This window comes from Haliotis asinina, chromosome 7 (genome assembly GCF_037392515.1).
Source record: "Haliotis asinina isolate JCU_RB_2024 chromosome 7, JCU_Hal_asi_v2, whole genome shotgun sequence".
In the NCBI taxonomy this organism is placed as follows: domain Eukaryota; kingdom Metazoa; phylum Mollusca; class Gastropoda; order Lepetellida; family Haliotidae; genus Haliotis; species Haliotis asinina.
The window spans coordinates 54,635,508-54,658,616 of record NC_090286.1 but is presented as its reverse complement, the minus strand read 5'-3'; the positions used below and the strand labels follow the sequence as shown (position 1 = coordinate 54,658,616).

The 23,109-nt window shown below is 39.0% G+C and overlaps 1 protein-coding gene across 1 annotated transcript; it reads right to left on the bottom strand.

The window, feature by feature from the left end:
- Positions 1–8,303: 8,303 nt before the first annotated feature.
- LOC137292077 (uncharacterized) lies at positions 8,304–12,477 on the bottom strand. The gene is made up of 4 exons (XM_067823621.1): positions 12,151–12,477; positions 10,098–10,179; positions 8,809–9,027; positions 8,304–8,560 (listed from the first exon to the last, which is right to left on the bottom strand). The coding sequence occupies exons 1-4, from the start codon at positions 12,475–12,477 to the stop codon at positions 8,304–8,306; spliced, it is 885 nt and encodes a 294-aa protein (XP_067679722.1).
- Between the last annotated feature and the right edge of the window lie 10,632 nt (positions 12,478–23,109).

The following is a 23,109-nucleotide window of genomic DNA, read 5'->3' as shown; positions in this document are numbered from 1 at the left end:
TGGTCCAACGGTCAAGCACTTCATATCTGGGATTGTCTTGAGAATTTTGGGGAATTCACTCGACAATGTGTTGACATTTCATGATTGATGACTTGATGAGAGTTTTGGCCACTCAGTTAAACTGTTGCAAATTTCAAATTCCCTTGTGACAGTGGTAAGCTATCAATAGCTGTAAAACAGTTTAACTGAAATATCTTCAACGTGTGTAATAGGATGTATACATGTAGGTGATAGACAATGTATTACAAACCTTAAAAAGATCTTCTTGAGAATTCAATTTACGCTGCACACATTTCTTTGTAACATTGCTACAAAATCAGTATACCACCAAAGTATTTCTGGAACAAGATTGTATCACAAACTAGTAATAACGTTTTTTTTCATTCATGTAAATTCAGTTAGGTGACAGAGTTCGGCATAATTGTACATGATTTCGATATACGTCCAATGACCAAGACGAAACACGAAGCGCGTGGTGAGCTTTCAGAACCCAGGGATGCTGAACCGCCTCAGTGGTGTAGTGGAAAAGCGTCCCACCATATACTGGGTTCGATCCCTGGCCGAGTCATAGCAAAAAAGGTTAAATATCGTACTTGTTGGTACCTGTCAAGAACAAAGAGTGTTCGGCTCGCAGTCAGTATCATGTCTCTGGGTGGGGTATTCATGCTTATTGTTGTATGGTGTCTCAGTGGGTAGCTCTATACAACCACCTTATGTCCAGGCTGGTACAGGCGGCCACACATACACATGCATGCACGTTGCGAATTATCTTAACTACGACGTTAAACCCCATTTCACCTCACCTCACATTTCACTTCGCCAAAGGATGCTGAAGAAGATTCTCAGAAAGAATGTTAAGAAAGTCGCACGTCACAACAAGACAACTTCATGAAATAAACATAAAAGTTTTTAATATGGCAGTGGATGGAAATTATTCGTTACTAAGTTTATGGTGAACCCTGGCTGTTGCCACTTGAATCGAAGGTAAGATCCGATGGTCACTTGCAGAATTCGTCAAACATTATGAGAAAACGCAGGATTCGCCCTCTTAGGATCTCTTGAAAGTGATGCACTTCTACAACTAGCTGTGTAGGATTTGGGTATGGTGCACATTTCACACAAATGTTCACTGAAATGGTTCGTGGAACGGCCAACATTATCGACTAATGGGATCAATTTACTTTGCGACTTGAGGAAAATAGTGAGTATGTTTGGTTTTACGCCGCATATTCCAGCTATGTGACGGAGGTCTGTAAATAATCGAGCTTGGACCAGACAATCAAGTGATCAACAGCATGAGCATTGAGGAAAATAGTAATTGTGAGAGCACGCGGTTTTATCACACCTTTAGCAATCTTTCAGCAGTATCACCTCCTGCGGTGGATACCAGCAGTGAATCAATCCCGGGTCGTCAGCGTGACGATCGGGCTCTTTAATCATTAGGTTCACCCCTTCTCAAGGGAATTCCTCTAGTGCAACTTACAATTTAATAAAGACAAACGCAGCCTTTTCTTCCTTATCATTTACCTCAGTCGTCAGTAGTTTATCCAGAAGATGGCGAAAGATGTCATCTACAGTGCTGTCACGTTCATTCATACGTAAGTCCCAAAATATTTGAAGTAAAATTTATTTATCCATTTTTTCGCGACTGTCTATCACATGTACTAGGCTTTTACTCTTCTGTGTTTGAATCAAACCCTGTGCTGGTGTTTCAGCACCCTTGGTTTTCGTTGTTTTTGGCAATGTTTCATTTCACTCAAACTCAGAGAATAGTGATTCATTTGCTTCACTGCATGCTCTAACGTGTAGTTTAAAGTACCCATTAACTACACAAAACTACATTTACCTTGGAGTGTAAATGACCTCACCACATGTAAGTTTATGTCTATATGTGTATCAAATTTTAAGGTATTCCCACACTTTTCGTTTGTATTATATTATATATAACAGTAGTATTTAGACAAAGACAATGGTCGCAAATATCTTTAACTTTTAACTTTTTTTTTCATTCATTTGGCACTCTTTAAGGCGACTGTTGCTGTTTCTGGAAGGGATATTCAAGACGCGTTTTGAATCAAGGTCAACCATCTGCAGATGGAGAAGGACAGCTAGGGTAAATGTTGATCTCGGAAATAAAAACCTATTATGAAGCTATTTCAGCCATATAGCGAAGAGACCATTATTTTTAAAAGCAACTTTATACATTAGAAAAACATTAAACAGCGTGGACTTTACATGTCGGTTCACCAGCACAAACATCAAACCAGTTTAATTATTATATAGTAAGTATGCATACGTGCTATCTGAATGTGTTTGTTGCATTCGAAATAGAAATGTTTTTTATTATTTCATGACTGATACATTGCTTGGAAATAACAATTTTGCTCGGCCGTCCGGAACACAGTTCTTTATGTCAAACTTTAGGGCACATGTCAAACTACTTTACGTTCAACATATGTATCTGCAGTTTATAGTAAAATGAACAGAGAATTTGAACACGACGTCCAATCAGCAAGACTGAGTGACCATATCAGAATTAAATAAAAGTTTAAATGTGTCATTTCCACATTTTGCTAATATATTCCTGGAGGTGTGAATGTGCGGCTCTGAACAGGCAAACTTCTGTGGGTAACAATATAAAAAATTCAATAAATATAGAGATAAACATGTAATACTACTATAAACCACGATATTATATCGCTTGAAGAGGAACATGTTAAAAATTAATAAAACAAGTTTCATGTATGTATCATGTAGCGTCAATATATGACTGCAATATTGCCGATGTGACGTAAAATTTTAACTCACTCGCTCACTTGTATCATGTAGCATTGGAGATCATCATGGCTACCACGGGTTTTCTATAAGGCAAATGTCCATGTAGGCTCTACTACGGATCCATTGTGTATGTAACTATTGTGGAATGACACTAGGGTTTCCAGCAGGGTCCTCTTGATACACATCAACACGAAAGTCGTCAAGCCGTTGAGTGGAATGTAATGATGTTAACATTTTCAATTTGAGATAATATGACACCTCTTCCAGTCTGTGTTAAAATGCAAATGCCCTGCTGCTTTGGAATTCAAAGGGCCATACTGTAATGACCCTCGACCAAATATTCAGGAAATATATACAGAGAATATAACTGTGTCTTTCATCTTCTCCATGAGGATTTGAACAAAAGGCCTTATCCCGCCTCTAGGAATAATAATCAAACTTTTGTTTTTGTCTCTGTTTATGGTATTGAGCTACAAAATATATTTCCTTCCCGCCGATTTTCTCCTCCTCCTTTGCAAGTAAGATATAAGACTTACAAATATTTGCAGATGGATCCAAGGAGGGTGGCTCAGTTGATTGTGCCACTGTCGTTGGATTCACAACAATCTCTGCTAGATTACTGGATGACAGCGAAAGCGTTGAGAATATCAGAAATTAGATAATAAATAGAGGGAGTCCTCGGGTAAGAAGTAATGAAATCCTCAGACAAAAATTGCGAGGTGAGCTAACTGGGTGACAAGTAGTGGATTTCCCACACCACTGATGGAAGATGCACAAAAAGAAAGATCTTTAAACTGGTGAAATTGCTCACGGAAATCAAGATAGGGATAAAGTGTTTTCTTTCCCTCATTAAAGTTCTGAATGACTTTTCCCAAACGGTCTAAAATATGGACAAAAGGTATTATGAAACCTGCCTATCAACGCCCAAAACATAGTCCGAATTTCGGGTGGGATATCATGAATATAGTGACGCAATTGTGGGGTGAGATGTCATTACTGAATTGACGCAATTGTTGGGTGGGATATCATTACTGAAGTGACACAATTGTGCCTTTTCAAGGTAAATTTGATGAAGGAACGACATGTTGACATCTTAAATGATCGACTTCCTACAAAGACCTGAGCGCTGTATGAAGATACGCTCAAAGTAAATACTCGCGTCTGAACCAGACATTCCTATTACAGGTTATAGCTCAATAATATGTCGACACATACTGGCTGCCGAACAGTTATCGCAGCGTAACAGTCATCGCCAATACATTAGTATCACGCGTGCGTAGTTTTGGTCAGTTACAATTCTAGTATTTTCGCCTAGGGTATTTGTCAACAATAAAGGACAACAATACTTCCTAGTACGTAACATGAGAGAAAAAGTAACAACCTCAATAGATATCAATATGAACCCATTCCGAACTACCAATATTACACGCATATACACACTCATGACACACAGCACACAGCATTAGACACGTTACGGACTCGTGGCTGTAATATCGTACGTGCGCTTCATAGAACATTTCTTCCTCGGAAGCAACGTAATGGTCTAAGAGACAATAACGTTGTAAGTAGTATCATATTGACACCCACCCCTCTTCCATGAGAGAAATTGGTAAGTAATGCCATGCAAATTCCTATTGTCCAACAATCTAATACATGTTTTACTACTAGTAGAAAGTAATTTAGATTTTGTAACTCGGTGAAAACAATCCTAAATAGCATATATTCCCAGACTGGCGGATGTTTGCGACAGGGCGTCGCTGTTTTACAATCATGGCGTCACGGTCTCAAGTCGTTTTGAGAAAGAGTTACATTATGGTTTGGTTTTCATCCAGTTAAAAGATCAAAACTACTTCCTACTCGTAGCTATATATGTTTTTGAACCATACCAAAATAGATATTGTAAGACATTGCATGTATAGCCATTATGACAACATGTACTTTGACAGAATAGTATGACAGCAATTGTATCTTGGAAAATAAGCAAAGCAGGTGACAAGATTAAAGGGTAGTAGATTTTCAAAAACGATTACAACGATGTCAATAAATGATTTATGTATTTGTATCAACCTAGAGTATATGTGATCTTTAAGCATCATTTGATATTACTTGCTCCAGTATTGCCTTGACTGGTCAAGTGGAGACTTCTTATTTCAGTGGCAGATAAGATTCTGTAGCTTCATGGGGTATGAAGAGCTGCATTTAAGATGTCAGTGCTAAAATGAACATGTCTCATCCATGGGAATACTTTTGATCTTAGTTCTTGATACAGGGTTCATGTTATGTTAGTATGAAATGCACTTCCATCTTCAGTTTCTTTTCTGATTTGGTGCTTTACACAATATGAACAATATGTTTCCATTCGATCAATTTTGTTAGTTATTGTTAGTTTGTGGTTGTGCGCATCGAAAGCGGGTGGGCATTGTTCTCAGTTCGTGAAGTCTGTTACGTGATTCCAAATCAGAAATATATTGTGCAAAGCTGTCTTTGAGTCTGTGAGTCTTTTCTTCACAAGAGACAAAAACACGTTGTTATCACCTGCACCCTGCTGTAACCATGAGTAACTATGACCAGCTTGTCTCGTTAGGTTCTCACATGTGTGGCCCAAGTAGTCCTCCCTACACTGTCCAACTGTGTTAACATAGAGTAGTATCTGTAGCTGGGCATTGTGAGGAGTATGAGACAATGCTTTACACAGATGGTCATGCCCCATGAATAACATGCTCAGGATATTTTCTTATAATAAGAGGTTGAATTAAGACACGCTGTTTTTCTACAACACTTGAGGTGAATCTGCTCCACACTGCACACCAGTTGAAATCCCCATATATCTGATGCATAGGTGAGAATGGAAACTATCATTCAGATAAAAAACGCATACAGTACATCTTTAGCGTTGAACTTTGGTTTAGTGTTTCTTCTGCATGTTGAGACCTTGATCGACTCCACGAGAGTATACTTGAAAAGAATGATTAAAGGAGTTCACTACTTCCAACTGTTTACCGTTGTAATACCATTTCCTATTAGATTTAATCTCCCCACCTATTCTAAATACCATGATTTTGCTTTTGTCAAGGTTTATCTTCATAGCAAAACAGTCACAAAACAAATATTCTTTTACAGTCATTTGTTTCATACATTGATAGCTCTTTGCGAAACAGGGTAAATAAAACTGGACAGACAAAACATCCCTGCCTGGGACACACTTTGCAATCCAAATATTCAGACAAACGCAGTTTATCTACCGGTACAGATGCCTGGTCATACATGGATGGCCATCAGCAACACATTAAAGGCGACTTTTACTTGCCACAAAATGCGACTATGCTTATTGTAAGAGGCGATATTCCCGCTAAAAGGCGTCGGTCTGTAATTAATCGAGTCTAGCCAGACAACCCAGTGATCAACAGCATGAGCATCGATCTGCGCAATATCGGGAACCGATGACATGTGTCAACCAAGTCAGTGAGCATGACCACCCGATCCCGTTAGTCGCCTCTTAGTTACCTTTTGTGTCAGGGTAGTTGAAATATGTTGGATTCTTTTTGCAAGACAAAACAAATAATATTTTATGAAGATTATTTGCTGCACAGACCGATGTTTGGATGTATATTTTTAGATCGATCGCTATCAAGCTAGAAGTGAATATCCAGATAATGAGCGGTATACAGAGAGTGAGTTTAGTTTTACGCCGCACTCAGCAATATTCCTGCTCTATGGCTCCTGCTCTGTAAATAATCGAGTTTGGACCAGACAATCCAGTGATCAACAGCGTCAGCATCCATCTGTGCAACTGGGATACGCTGACACGTGTCAACCAAGTCAGTGAGCCTAACCACCCGATGCCATTAGTCGCCTCTTACAACAAGCATAGTCGTTTTTATAGCAAGCATGGGTTGCTGAAAGCCTATTCTAACCCGGACCTTCAAGGGTAAGGTATACAGAGAGTATGTTTTGGAGGCAAAACTTCTTTTACTGACCTTGAACAATATACGACGCTTAACAATATTCAGCTTATTTCTAAAAGTGTAACTGAAAGCACATTAACTACTAAGAGTTACAAGGAAAACTTTTATTTAACATCGCAAGCAAAAGATGGTGAGTGGTGTGAGGTGAGGCTAGATGGGTTTCGTGCACATTGTATTACTCATTCATGGGAGACGTGAAGGGCACTGCATGTGTAAAAACATAAAAACGTGCACACACAATTAAACCTTGAATGTGATATGGATAATATAAGCGGATGAAAGACAGGTGCAACTTAGGTCAAATAGACTGTAGCATGTCTGGTAACATACAAACACAAGAACTAATTTTGTGTTTGGCAGGCATTTTCAGGTTGGTAGGGTAATACTAAAACTTGATATGGACGTGCAACGTCTTTATTATTTACACCTTTCTGGACTGGTACCTGACTTGTCAAAGGGCATGTATCAGCCCAGAAACGCCGTGTGTAAATAATAAAGAAGTTGTACATCCATATCAAGCGTCTTTTTTTAAGAACCACACTGTGTCACATGATTAAATACCGTGAACATATTTTCCTCCTGAGAGGTTTGGTCCCAAAACATTCTAAGTAAATTACAACTTTCCACTGTAGCGTAGCATATGGCACAATGTCTTTTTAATGTAAGGCTAGATGTGCCTAAATTGCTAACGGCTGGAGGGATGGTGTAAATCCAGCTAGGGCCTATGAAGGAAGCAAATGTAACGTAAGTCCCCACGGTCCTTAGAGTGGTGATCTACGTTCAAATGTTGGTAATCTGTAGCCCGTTTTTATATTGTATTGTCGTCTATATAGTTAAACTGTTTTAGACCTAATTACTAGTTTTACATTCTTCTCTGTAACATTCTACTTATACTGTCCTTTGGTGACAGTTTTATTACAGTGTTCCATTAATTAATCTGTATTTTTGAAATTAATCTTTCTCGTCACGATATGGCTGAAATTCTGCTGACGATAAATCACTCACATGATTAAAAGCTAAACTAACGTAGAAAAGAAAGAGTACACCTCGTGCTTTGGGAATAAAGTGTTGTAACACGCATTGTGTAGGTACTGTCACAGGTATAGACTAGCTAACACCCCAACCCCCCACTACCTCATCCTGAAAGTTTTCAGATTCAACAGCAGTCGCTGGGGTCCAAGCTGAACTGTTCCAGATTCACGACAGTGATGTGCTGTGTTTTCTGAAAGAAAAAACAAGTGAATACGCACACCGACTTCAGTTTAGCATAATCTCCTTCACTCTAATATATATTCGATTATTTCATGCACCGCCTACAATGTAAATCCTCCCAATCTACAGTTCATTAGACTTCACTGATGCTGATTTCTATGGACAATTCATCGTGTAAAGTACAACTTCAAAGTACTTTAGTACTATATGGTAATATATGGTTTGTCGATCAACTAAACTGCGCCATTTTATTGACTCATATTAGTCTTTCTTTTAGGAAATTATAACACCTGGAACATGCTAAAACGCATCGCTAACAAAATAAGTCGTGTTCCTATCCTTCATCCATTACACATACCACTGCAAAGGCTTGAAGCCAAAGGCCCGGAATTCACAAAACTGCAAAAGATCATCGGCGTCAATGGTTCTCTTCCCACTTAGTCTCATGTAGCGGCCACTAGTACGTGAAGTACACTGTAACGCAACTGTCTTGCCAGGCTCTGTCACGGCTCCATTGTACATGTAACACAGTTGTGGGGTGACACTTGAGTTTACAAGAGGGTCGCCTTGGTACACGTCGATACTAAAGTCGTGAAGTCGTTCAGCTGAAACACAACGATCATGTTAAAACTTTCAATCTGAGATAATCTGAAACCTCCATTCTTTCCTTTGCGATTAAGCATACATACCCAGCCGCTGGAACTGTGACACCTGGCCAAGCATATTTATAATATTAATAGAAATTTAAAAGATAAATACATAACTTATTATGTGTGCTGTCAATTATGACCGCGATATCCTGAAATAGGTTTACATCAATATCCTGAAGGCAGCCGACAAGCGATTTTCTTACGTCTAAATTCTTTTCTGTTGGTTACACGAACTTCCACAACGACGTAGGTGTCCTGAAGGTCCACCTGCCACCAGGGTGACAAATCATTCGAATTTCCAACAAAGCATGATCCAGCGTTGTCATTACCGTCAACAGCATTTCTTGGCTGGAATTTAGGATCCGGCCATACTGAACTTGAACTTGCTGGTTTACCTCTCGCAATGTTGGATACAAATCCCTCTGTTGTAAGAATCAAAACTTAATGATAAAAACATATTGGCAGATTGCTCATTACAAGGTCAGTGAAATGTTGCACAAACAATTACACATTGCTATGATGTTTTAGGATATAAACCTCTGGTGCATTCAATTACTAGTATGCGAGACTTACATACGATTACCAACACGAGCAAACACGTTAAATATTAAGAAAGATACGTTAATAATAGAGATGTTCTCTATCCACAGATAGTTCATCACATTGACCTTTGAATGCCACTCAGAGTAAAAGTCATAGCACACATTCGAGAAAAATTCAAATATTTCAGAGATATATTCAGCCATGTCTCATAAAATAAAATATATTGTTATATAAAATGGCATAGATGTTGTTCCGCAATATCTTGTAAACATCCCACAAAAAGTGTACACTTTCTAGAATGTATTAAATTTGGAATGTGCAGATTTTCAAAGAGAAAAAGTATTTCATAATGTAGAAGATGATGCTGGAAATCTTTGAGTAACTGTGCCAGATCATCTTGAACTTGGCACGTTCTTGAACGTGGATTGTACTACAATCTGTATGTCGAATTTATGTCAGCAAACATAAAATAATGGATAATCTTCCTGTTTCACGGATTTCTTGAAACCATTATCCTAAATAACTACGAATATTTCAGACTTGAAGTTTTATAAATCACATGAAAGAACTTTTTTTATGTATACTTTAACCAGTTTTATCTACCACTAAAACTGTATTTCCATTATCACGTACATCACCAAAACGATTTATGGCCCTTTTTCATTTAGTCGAAGTACAAACAGAATGTAATAAGTATATAGATATATCCTGGACCATGTAAACCTCCTTTCACACAACGAAATGAAGGTGTATTTGGACCAAGGGTCCTCCATCAAATCAACAAACACGAAATGATCTGAATTAAGATGTAGATAGCGTGGTCGTATGAATTCCCAGAGTTCGCCTCAAACTGTTCATTTATCAAAGCAAACTGGCTATTTTGGTGATCAGATTGAAGTCGATCAATAGTTGTAGGCAATTTGTATCCATCGTTGACAGTTGTACATACCACATTTCATGGAGCCACTTCTCTTCACACGGCACTTTTGCGTGAATCCACATGGTCTGTTCTGACAAGGACCAAGTGTTGTCTGTAACATACAGTTTATGTTATATATAAGTACAAGTACTAATGTGAATATGTTACTGATTTCAACTGCAGTTCTGTGCAGGATCAGACAACGTGTGTCTTCATGCACATTGTTTGAGTGTAGTGCAGTCGGTAGGACGGGGAGGACTTATTCGTTTACCGAACACCTGGAGACGTTACTCATTTTGATCAATCCCTTTCCAGCTTTACCTTCAAGTGCGTTCTGTTTCAGCAGATAATCACCATTGGTTATTATCTTACCTCACACATAAATGTCTGATTGGCTGAGCGCTCTTCTATTATTTTCAATGTACCTCGTGTACAAGCGAGGTGTATTGCAATACACCCCGCTGCCAATGGCAACTCGGTACTTCGTGGTAGTTATCTCGTATAACATCGCATCACGCATGATGCACGAAAATTACCGATGGTTTACGAATGCAGATCGATGGAAGGGGGATAGCTCTGAATCTGTTTTTCCTGTGTCGTCCGCCATATCTAGCGACGGCTACGAAAAAATTGCCTCGCATTCCAATAAATAAATTTTGACAAAACGTTCAAATGTTATTCCTGTTAATAATGTTAATATTAAGAAAGGGAATTACATCGTGGCGACTTTACTAAGACAGTACCTACGGGGAAAAACAGCAAGATGCAAGATTCGAATCGTTTGATTCACACAGGTTGATTCACACTGAAGTGTACGATCCGATACTAATGTTTCAAATAGTTCAAAATTAAAATTTAGGTGTTCGGTAAGGTAAATACGTTGTTCACTGGTCCCTCGGGAACATAAACAAACATCGAGTGTACCTCAGCGCATGATCCCCTAGTGACCAGTAAACAACTTATATTATCTGGTACTAATGATTTATTGATAAGGTAACATTCACATGCGTCTTATAATTACTATAGGGTTACAGTTAATAATGTGTCGTGACAAAAGGTATAAGGAAACCCCTATGAACCAGCAAAATATAACACTGGCAAGTCTAAAATATTCCATGTTATGCACTGAGCAAACAAGAGCAAGATACAAAGATTAAGAATAGAGGTTTCTAGAACAACATTACTGGGTCACAAATATAATATAAACTCGCCAAAGCCGTGGTTTTCAGTGAGAGTAATGTTGTACGCAGCAAGCAGTGTTGAATACAGGTTGAAAGTATGGCAGACAGATGTAGAATGATGGCACAACTCCTATATTTAGTCCATGTGTCAGTCCGGGTGTTTGTTGCCAACACAACAACCATCCTTACGTATACACAGTCATTGATTCTTGAGCATTCCAGCAAAGTACAGGAACCTTTGCGATCGACTTGTGTTTACCAACTGAAGTCAAACCACACCAAAGGGGGGCAGCTCTAAAGCGGTACCTTAAAGGCATACCGCTAAAACACCGTGAAACGAAATGTGACCCATAAGAACTATCACTCAAAACTCTAAACATTGTGACCCAATAATAAATATCACTCAATCAATAATAATACAAATTACAAAAAACACACTCTTGTAACAATAGGGAAAACATGATGACTTTATCAGCATGAGTCGGGGAAACACTGGACCTTATGCCTCAGCATAACAGCATTAAACCAAAATTTACCCTGGTATCAAGCAAAACATTTCCCGTGCTATACATTCCTTATCTACTTATCTACAAATTTTGCAGATCCGGGTTATAACTGATCTTCAGCAACACATGCTTGTTGTAAGAGGTGACTAATGGGATCTGTGAGAAGGCTCACTCAACTGGTTGACACATGTCATCGTATCCCAGTTGCATAGATGGATGCTGTTGTTGTAGATCACTGGATTGCCTGGTTCACACTCAATTATTTACCGACAGCTGCCTTTTGGCTGACTGTAGCAGCATTAAACAAAAGAACAGCCAGCTAACAGATTTTGCAGTCAATTCACCCTGGCCCGTGTCTAAACATTGTTTTAAGTATCCATGCAGTTCCAGCCCTACCTTGTTCCAGTTCATAATTGAACTGTATATGATATCAGCTTTCCTGCCATCTTCCAGATATTGCAGATCATCAAAACCATTCAGATGACACGCTCTCAGGCCCAATTCAAAATGGAAAGATTTGCATATCCCATAAGTGACACATTCAGCCGCGCAGGCGAACAGAGCTGAATTCTCGATGATCTTAAACGTTGATCCGAGCAGACGTTTTCCATATTGTAGATCCGGCATACATGTATTGGTTAACGGTATTATACTCCAAAGTGTCAAGCAACAGATGTACCAGATTTCGACACGTCCCAGACAAAGACGAGACATGAAGGACATGATTTCAACGGTAACACGATATGCCAGCAGGGTTTTAAGACGTGTGATGGAATACACAAGAAAACTGACTAAGATACAATCTGCATTTCCAGATCTCTCTTTAACTTGTTGACAACGTGATGAAATATTAATGAAGGCTTTTCAACATGCCAATCGATGAAAGTACACACGTTACATAGTGTATCTTATGGTTGCAGAAAGTGGGTGCTGGTTTATTCAAATGAGGAGCTGTTGCCACCTGAGCATGTAAAGAAGGTTAGATCTAACTGCCACTTGCATAGGCTAATCATTGGTGCGACTTCAGGGTTCGCTCCAATTCTAACATATAATTCAAGCACCTAATCGCCAGCACACAAAGTCAGACGCTCAGCAACCTAGACTTCCACCAAAAGACTTCCACAAAATATGGACGTCAGACATTTGGTAGGCTAGACTGCGGACTTTGTGTGCCCCTCACGACCGAAAACCATGATTACAAATGCAGAAACTTGTCAAATATAATTGGAATTACATTCTTAGAAAAGTACAGATGCTTAGAAAGGGTATTATGATTACACAGTTCCAACAATGACAGGTCGGCACGGAGTCAGTATAATGTGTCTGAGTAGGGTACTCGTGCATAACGCATGCGTCATGGTATCTCAATGAATATGTAGCAAAATGTAACTGATGTCAAGGCTGCCACACATACATACGTATGCACGTTGTCTTGTGAGCGAAATATTCTTCAGTACGAAGTTAAACACCACTTCACTTCGTCACACCCGACTTCACCAAATGATGCTGAAACTTCCTGAAATGCGCATCAAACCTTTTTAACATGGCAGTTGGTGGGTGTTTTCGTTACTGAGTTTATCGGGAACCCTGAAAGTGATGCGTGTCCACGACTATCTGTACAGGATTTGGGTTTGATGCATAATTCATTCTACAGTTCACTTAAGTGGTGCATGGATCTGTCAGCATAGTCGACTAATGGGATCAGTGGCGTCCATTTACTTTGCGGTTTGAGGGAATGTGACTGTGAGTGAAGGAGCATGCTTTTACGCTGCTATTAGCTTCACATTTTGCACCGATGTGGGGAATGTAGCCCGGGTCTTCAGCGTGACGATGTAACTGTTTAGCCATTATGCTACCCCATCGGACCTGAGGGAAATACTGTAGCGTTATTATTTTGCCACCGGTGAGCACCAATCTTTCAGGACAATGTACAGAATTATAAAAGAAGTATATATGCTTATATCACAAATATTCTGTATATGCTGACTATTGATTTTGCCATCATAGGGAATAAATATATCATTCCAGTGTCAAAACAATTATGGATCTTTTTTATAATGTAAATTGCATTTAATAATTGGGGTGTTTTTTAAATTGTATAAATTGTTTTCCTCATTATAATTTAGACAATATTTTTACAAGATGATATTACCACCATAAGTTCCCCTTGTCGCAGACAGATTATACCAGTTGTCTATGTAAAAGAATATCCAGAATATCTGATACAGTTTCAGGGTGAACCTATAACTAATACCATTTGGATGACACGCTATCGGTCCCAAATCAAAATTGAAAGATCTGCACAATCCATACGATGTACATTCATGAGAACAGAGTTGAATTCTCGATTATCTTAAACGTTGAAGCAAGCAGACGTTTTCCAGGATGAAGATCCGGCATACATGTAATCGTTCGCAGGATCAAACTCAATAACATATGACAACATAATTACATGATTTCCAAAAGACCAAAACAATAACGGAATAATCTTTTTATCAACATGACCAGCACGATGACCAAGGAAGATGTGACTGAAGGAGGGACACAGGAAAATGACCAAAAACACGAGATTGCCCGCTTTCTATACATACATTTAACGCAACTTCCTAATGAATTTTGAATGTGACATTTGATTACATTTGAGAGTTTACTGAGTGTAAGTGATGGGTGTCAAAAGATATGTGGCGACAAAATATTTTTCTTTTTAAGAAAAACTACTGTTGCCATCACAACAATATTATTGAATGAGGTCAGATGGATCCGCTCCATCGATGATCTTTCTCCTGAAAGCACTCTTCCTTAATGTTTCTTTAAAGGGATACTGAACTACATGTGTATAGTATGTGGGTATCATGAATATATTATACCACTAATGGCTTAGATGTTTCATGGAACTGCTATCACTGTCAACCATGTCGATGAGTTTCGTTTCCTCAACGATTCGGAGGAAATAATGTTATTTCCATGAGCTAATGGGCGGTCAAGACTCGATCATTTACAGGCCGCCGCCACATAGCCGGAATATTGCACAGCACCAGTGTTAAACAACCAACCGACCGTAGTTGATGGACAACGTGTTTGTGGTGTTACATGTAAAGATTTCCTTTGGGAAGATTCCATGAAATAAAGTACATTTTCTCTTGTATATAAATCCCCACCTGTTATAGCCCTCGCTCATAATGCGACCAGTACTATATTCAAAGTGAGGTGCAAGATAATCACAATGGGCGGCTTCACTCATGAACGGAGGGTCATTCCCCTGAAATACCCCAGGAAAGCGTGGTATACGTAAGTCACTCCAGTATTTCAAGGTGGAAGGCTTGACCAACGAGTGTGTCATTTTCGTTAACCAGAACCGGTTCAGACTGACACATTAAATGAATAGCTATAAAATATTGCAAGATGTGAATGTTGAATAAATAGCGTTGAAACAGCCAGTCCTCATCAGTGGTATGTGGCTAGTCCGAAACGATTCTTATTGGTGCAAGTCCGACCACTGTGCAGAAATTTAACTTTGTTTGAAATAAACCCCAGGAAAAATAGATATTAAGTATTCCTGAACGGCAAACTTGAATATTTACAAGGATAGGTTATTGTTATGAGTGAAACTGTAGGCTAATATACAACCATGGTAGTGTTTGCTTGTTCTTGAGTTTGTTTCTACATTACTTTTTTTTCACTTGTGAGGCAATGGTATCTTGGCGTCCACCCTGACTTGCAGCTTTTATCAGTCTCAAGTTGTACGTTTGTTTGCTTGTTTGATTGCCGTGGCTGTCAGCAGTGTTTCAGCTATATGACGACGGTCAGTAAATAATCAATCACACATTCGTGACCATCAATCTGTGCATTAGCTTGTCAAGTCAACAAAGGTCAAGGAAGCTTATAGCCCAGGAAAGTCACATTAAGAAAAACAGAGTTGAAAATGGAATGGATCAACCGGCAATTCGCTGCTAGCTAATCCATGTCAGCGCAAAAGACGTAAAATATTCATTATGGAAAATCTACAAATCCAACTGAAGGTTCGTGGGGAAAGTTCCAGATCCCGCCAACTAGATGTTGCCTCACGAAAGTGCTGAAACACCTTTTACCATCGGCAATTATTTGATCGTACAACCAGTTATTTCTTTGAAGTATTTTAACGTGTGGGAGGGTGTTTTCAATGTTCTTCCTTTTCTGATAACTGTTTGAGATAAGGGATATTGTTGCTTTAATTATTATGTACGCATTCATGCGAAAAAATAGAAGAAAGCAATTTAGAAGAATGATCATTTATTTCACAACATACTTATAACTATGTCCATTTCATAGGTGCGTTAAAGCAAAATTAATGATTTTCCAGAATCAGATTTTTTTCCCGCCGCTGCAGTAATGACATTTTGGTTTAAAGTTGATACGTCACAATGTAATTTAAAATTTCTTTTCCCAAACTTCTCATCTGATGCAACATACCAATCATTCAAAAGTAGTTTACACGAAGACTTTCTTGGCACCGAGGCTTGTGTTTGAAATGTGGCTTTAGCGTCAACTGATATTTTTCAAATGTGGCTTTCCCAGGCGGACAGCGTTTTGTATGTGATTTCGAATTCCGTTTTAAAGATCGGAATACTTTTTACAGAAAACTATCAAGGCGTAACAATTTCACAGAGCATTATCAACATCTCTATTGATTCGACATAAGAAGGATGAGCGTAAAAGTCTTTGGAAAAGCTGAAGTACAATCATTTGAAGTTTTCATGTCCCGAAATTGATGTTTTTGAAGTTTTAGCTGTTACATGCATAACTTCGTGACGAGCAGGGTGCGTTATAGACATGAAAGCACGGCGTTGAAGAGTTCAAGAACTGTTGAAACATGAATTTGTAATATTGATGAACAGAGCATTGAAAGCAAAACATGCTTTGTACTTTGCTCCTTGCGATAATTACGCTGCCTCACAAAGTGCAACCTGTGTTTGTCCTACCGAGAAGCATTCGTCATCCTTGTGGGTTACATTACATGTCTTTAGCAAGCATAATTATTCAAATAATTGTTCCTTTCAAACTCCTGCACAGAGGATTTGTAAGGTGTACATTACCAATAAGCATCGGCTGTCACACAAATTCACTTTGATCTGCCATTTCTTTCTCATGCTATTCAGTTGGTTCATAAAGGCAGTGCTTCACGGCGTGTTGTTTACAGTGTGTTAACTTACAGCGTCAAAGCTGTAACATGAAAATATTTATCATCGTTAGTGTCTTAAAGGCATTTTCGTCAGACATCACATACGATCCTGCTAAGAGGGTATGTTTATGTCTATAATGAATATGTTACAAAGGCATTTGTTCTTCAGACATCACATACGATCCCCCAAGAGGGTATTTTTATGTTTATAATGAATATGTTACAAAGGCATTTGTTCTTCATTCGCTAAAAGCGATTCGGGTGGCATTTAACCACGTTTTCACTCAAACTGTTAGCGTCTCTGTTTGTTTCATGTGACGATGCTATTTGTGGACTCGATAACAAGGCTCAATAAGGGCGGCCATGACGTCATTGCAGCGGTTAGTTTTAGTGCTTCTGATCTCACACAGAAGAGGACATGTGTGAAATAATTTAAAAGGGACAAGTCTCTAAAGGAACTTCGATCCATTGTGATCAATGGGTGACACGTAGATTCGTGACACCGAGGTTTGTATTTAAAATATGGCCTTGGCGGCACTTGCAATTGATGCTTAAATGTAGCCTTCGCGGGTGGACACCCACAGGACAGCCCTGTGTAAATAACAATAACCGACTATGGCCAGTCGGCCATGGAATTTAACATTGTGAATTAGGTGCTGGATGCGGCAGGCTGACAAGACAGGTATCGTAAGACGATACAGGACTGTCTGACAGTCAGTTATCTACATAATTCCTGTCTCTCCAAGTATTTTAAATGTAGTATTGTAGTAGTTATTTCAACTTATGGCTAGATTGGTCGACCATTGCTGACAGCTGAAGATAGGATGTAAAGCCAGTTAGGGACCATGTAGGAAGCAATTGTACTGTACGTACCCATGGTCCCTGGTATGGTGATCAACTTTAGTTATTGCCATGGCAAGTTTGTTTGTAACCGAACAAAGTGTATACATCCACAAACATTTTAGTGCAGATGCATACATACATATACAACGCAGATGTATCATGTACACATATAAAACGCTCTGTCAGGTGTACAAAGGTATGCGAGCGCAGGATCGCCTCTCGCGTTTTGGTGGTCACCGCCTTACGAAAATCCGTGTCTAGCAGGTTTAGTACAGTGGACGAAAGGGCCAAAGTTTATCAGGGACCGTATGAATCTAGTGAAGGTGGGGGCTCACATTGTCCCTTGGTACCCTCTAGGCGCTTTCCAATGTAACACCCCATCATAGAGAGACGGCGACGGGGCCGGTGAACTAAATACGGGTATCTCACCCTGGATACCGCGGTCTCCGAGAGCCTTTTTTCTTACAGCAGTTTGCACATCTCTCCACGAGTATGACGAAGTCATCGTCCCATTCATCCTCCATCCCCACTACCTTCCTCTTTATGGCAAAACACAGTCTTGCGTAGTGTCCAGAGACACCAGGAAACATATGGCTCGTGGACAGTTGTAGTAGAAGCACCGGGCGTCGTCGTCGTAGTAGAAGCACATGACGTCGCGACATCGGCGCCGGGAAGAGATAGTTATTGTAATGAAACATATCCTGCTCGGTCTTTCCGGGTAGGTACGGAGATAAAGTCCTCTCCTGTCGCAATTCGTGCAAGGTCTGGGAACGTGTTTCCTCACCTGTTACCGCATATGGCCTTCGGATAGCTCTGAAACAAATAGTTTCTGGACTCTGGACACTTTCAGCAGTACGAGATGGTAAAGGTGGCGGTGCTTGCGACGTTGTTGTTACCTTTGGCATACTTTGTTGTTTTTACTTTGTCGGTGTCGAGAGGAAATAGGAAAGTCTGGTCGCAATGATCAGTCGTCTCTCGCTGTAAGCAGATACAGGCGGAAGTCCACAGCTGTTGCTGAAATGAAAAACGTTAATTAGATTTTATCACAATTGTTACATTTCCTTCTCACGGATAGGTATGTAACTATATAAGCTAGGTAAGTAAAGTAAACGACATCTTCTCATCCATCTACCCTGTCGGCGACAGTGGCGGCAACCAGAAGTCAACGTTAAACACTAAGTGATTGATTGATTGATAAAGAATATCAATAAGGCAAATGCGCTGGATCTGGCTATCATTGCTTAACTTTCCACTCTGCCCCGTCTGTGTTTCACCAGCTGTACTCGTTCCATATTGAGGTTCAAGGCCACATTTATCCATTCGTGTACTTCTTTCTGCCTACTGAAGGCAGCAACAGCAGCACAACGTGGTTCTTTGCTCCAGTGTATCGCCACACACGTGCACCAGCGAGGAAGCGCTGTTACCGCGATCTAGACACGGAGCTTCAGCGTCTCAAGGACCAGCTTCAGAGACAAGAGACTTCCATCAGGAGCTATGTTGATGAGATAGCTACCTTGCTCACTTGGTATGACTATGATGTGTCCACAATGCAAGCGTCCACAATAAAGAATGTACTGTGACGTATTTTGTTTTCCTTAATGCCTGGAGCGTCGAACGCCATAGTGTTAACACCTAATTACCGTTTTATGTAATACCCGACACATCGAATTCATAAAATTGCAATTTTCGACAGTCCGGGTGGACATTCATTTACATGTATATACAAAGCAAAAAGGAAGGGGTATAGATAGGATCTTAGGATGGCAGTTGTTACTACATCATCATGTACATATGCTCATACATATTCTTTATGATACAGAAGAAATGTCCATTGATATTCTCTGAATTATTTTGTACCAAAGGTAGCTTCTCCAAACAGTATCAAAAGCTTTACTAAAATAAACGGAAACGAAAAACAGTTTCTTTTGTTCTAAATTTTTGTCATGGTCAATCAATGATTTCAGAATGATTTATCGTAGAATATATTCTTCTACAGCCGGCTTGTGCTTTATTTATTAAATCAGTCTTGTCTGAATACTTTTTCAGTAGTGCACTTAAATTGGAGGTGAAAGGATTTCCAAAACAACTTAATACAGAGAACTTATTCTCGGGTTTGTGTTTGTACGTCCATAACACGCCTCTGTTGTGAGCGACGCTCGTGACCGTATAGGTATCCAAACAAATCGACAAAGCGATAATCGATCTCAGATCGAAACATGGTGACTGTGATTTTCTTCTGAGCGGAGACTTTAATGCGCGGACTGGTCGGCTTATGGATTACTCTGTATGTGGATCCTGTGAACATGTACCCGAATTAAGTGATACAGTCGATGTTGTTTGGACATTCCGCGTTCGTCTTCGGATAAGGAAATCAACTGGTATCATGGTAAAGACCTGATCAACTTGTGTTACACACATGGCATTCACATACTGAACGGTAGATGTGAAGGCGAAACAGATGGTGCATTTACATGTTATGTGAACAAAGGTGCTAGTCCTGCAGACTGTATGCTGTGCTCAACAGATCTCTGTTCATGTATTGATAACTTTAGAGTTATCACCCGATCAGAGTCCGACACTTTACACTTGTTAAGTAAAATTTAACGTTGAACATGTTCAGGTCCCCCTAAGTAATTGAAGGAATGACGGCAAATTTGAAGGAACTGCATCTCAAATGTAAACAAACGCAGCCCACTCACAAAACGATTGCAGTGATATCGATAGTTTAGCGGTAATATCATAAAAACTGCAAAAGAGCGTCAAAAGTCATGCCCCCGGAGGCTTCCGATGTTCAGACGTAAACAACCTCTGGACTTTTGACACTCTTCTGCAGTGACGATCTTTTCCTAAAAAAAATAATCTATAGCTCCGACAACACCTCATACCTAAACGCATTCAACACAGGTGGTCAAAGATGGATAATTATAAAAATGAAAACAGTAGAGACTAAAAACAAAACTCAACAAGACAGGTGCTCCTTCCAGTGACGCCATGTTTTGATGTGTTTCAGAGTGTCAGGACGCGACCGACAAAATCACGGAACGGAGCCGAGAAATCTCCGTAGATGGCCGAGCGTGTTTCAAGTATTACCGACATTGCTTCCGATAGGGACGTTGTGTTTCTGTTATTACCGCTACACTACCGATATCACTGCAGTTGTTTCGCGAGTGGGCTGCGTTTGTTTACATTTGTTTCAAATTTGTCCTAATTCTTTCAGTTACTTAGGGGCACCTGATGTTAACTCCGCAGAAACTTTTAACACGTCTCCAGTGAAAAAATAAATGTAGCGCACAGCTTTTGCAGAAACATTTTGTCAAACTCTGGGAAGTGAATTAGAACAATTACCTATAGACGAGTTTGATACGTTCCCACAACACATCACAAGCTGCCCATTAAGTTATAGGTTGTAGGTTGTATTGAGTCATCTGTTCGTAGCTGTGGTATGACACCCTGACACAACAATAACAAACACAACACAAAAGCTGCGTGGTTTGAAGAGGACTGTGTAAATCTCAAACGTGAAAACTATAATCTACGTGTTCGATTTAGAATAACAGGTGACTTTGGTTTTTTGAGTAATTTCCATAAAGTTAGAAACAAGTTTCGAGAGTTGTGTCGTCAACGCAAAGGACAATATTATTCTAATGTTACCAGTGAAATGCTACTTCATCGCAATAGTAATAACGCTAAAGCGTTTTGGTCATATGTTAAAGCTTTCAATAACATGTTTATGTAAACGCGCTCCGTCTGTTGACTGTTCTGCGTGGGTTACGTAGTCTATTTTAAATCTGTTTTAAATATCACCGACGCTGATGTCGATAAAGAGTCTATACACTTTGTAAAAGATTTTAAATATTGTCATGATTAAATGTCTACACATTGTGATAGTTGTAATGATGATGACTGTAATAATTTTGGATTAGGATATCAGTCTAGATTAGATTGAACAAGCAGTAAATGATTTTAAGGTAAGGAAAAGTTCTGGTCCTGATGGTGTACCGCCTGAGGGTTTTAAACATAACTATAATATTCTTTCTTCTCATTTGTTTGAGTTTTTCAATAATGTTTTTAAATCTGGAAATTTTCCTGATCCGTCGTCTGATCAGAGTATGATTTGACCATTACATAAAAAGGGCAGTAGACATGATGTTAATAATAATCGTGGTTTATCTCTTATGGATATCTGTGGTAGGATATTCACGGCTGTACTTAGAAACCGTTTGAAAGATTATGTTGAGTTGATGGATATGTATCCGGAGTGTAAAGGGTATTCAACCGTAGATAACATGTTTACTTTAAAAAGTGTTGTTCAAAAATATATATCTAAATCAAGAAGTCGGTTTCACTGTTTGACCTTTACTGAGACCTTTTGTTCTATCTTCTGTTAGCTCACAATATTCATGATCGTATGCTTAGGATTATCAGGCAAATGTATTCCAAAATTATAGCATGTTTTTAAGCTATCCAGCACACCAGTCACATATTACTTTCATTCTTTTAGTGCATTTTAAGTCCGTTTCTTTTCTCTCTTTTTGTAAGTCAGCTTCATGGTGAAATGGAGGAATTAAATGACAAGGGTATTTTCATATCTGCAGAGTTTTTAGAATTATTTCTGTTGTTATATGCGGATGATCCGTTTTCCGACAGTGTTATTGGTTTGCAAAGGAAGATAGTGTCTTAGAAAAGTTTTGTTTTAAATGGGGTCCAACTGTCAATCTTGATAAAACTGAAATTATAGTTTTTCGAAATGGTGGCAAACTCAGAAAAAAAACGAATTTTGGCTATTTGGTGACTAAAGCCTGAAGATATCTACTTGTTATAATTATTTGGGACTGTTATTTTCCAGTAATTGTCGTGGTCAAAATCTGCCCAGAATCTTCTGTAAACATTCTTTCCCGTAAACTTCCGAACATTGACCCCTGTAGTTCATTTTAATGTTTTTGATGTACAGATTAAGCCAATACTTTTGTATTCTGTGGTCTGTAATTGAACTATTTCATATCCAGTTTTGCAAATTTGTTTCAGGTTTCAAGAGTTCTACTGTTGCTGCTTTAGCAGAATGTGGTAGACATCATATTTATGTTGATTCTCTTTTGATGATTATTAAATATTGGTTTAAGTTGCTTGAAATGTCAGAGAACAGATACCCTAAACAGTGTTACATTATCTTGTATAACTAACACGTGTTTGGACGTAAAACGTGAGTGTGCCATGTTAGAAATAAGTTATTTATCTCTGGATTTGATTTCGTTTCGGACAATCAAGGTGTTTGTTTTAAAGATGCATTTCTTCATAATTTTGAACTAAGGATAAAAGGTTGTAATATTCCGTCAATAATGTCAGAAATCAACGAG

Bases quoted from the DNA above. Each gene is read 5' to 3' on its own strand.
- LOC137292077 (XM_067823621.1), bottom strand. From the start codon at position 12,477: ATGTCCTTCATGTCTCGTCTTTGTCTGGGACGTGTCGAAATCTGGTAC. The intron at 10,180-12,150 runs GTAGGGCTGGAA...TGTATGTTACAG, and splicing joins CAATTATGAACTGGAACAAG to ACAACACTTGGTCCTTGTCA. The intron at 9,028-10,097 runs GTATGTACAACT...TTCTTACAACAG, and splicing joins AAGTGGCTCCATGAAATGTG to AGGGATTTGTATCCAACATT.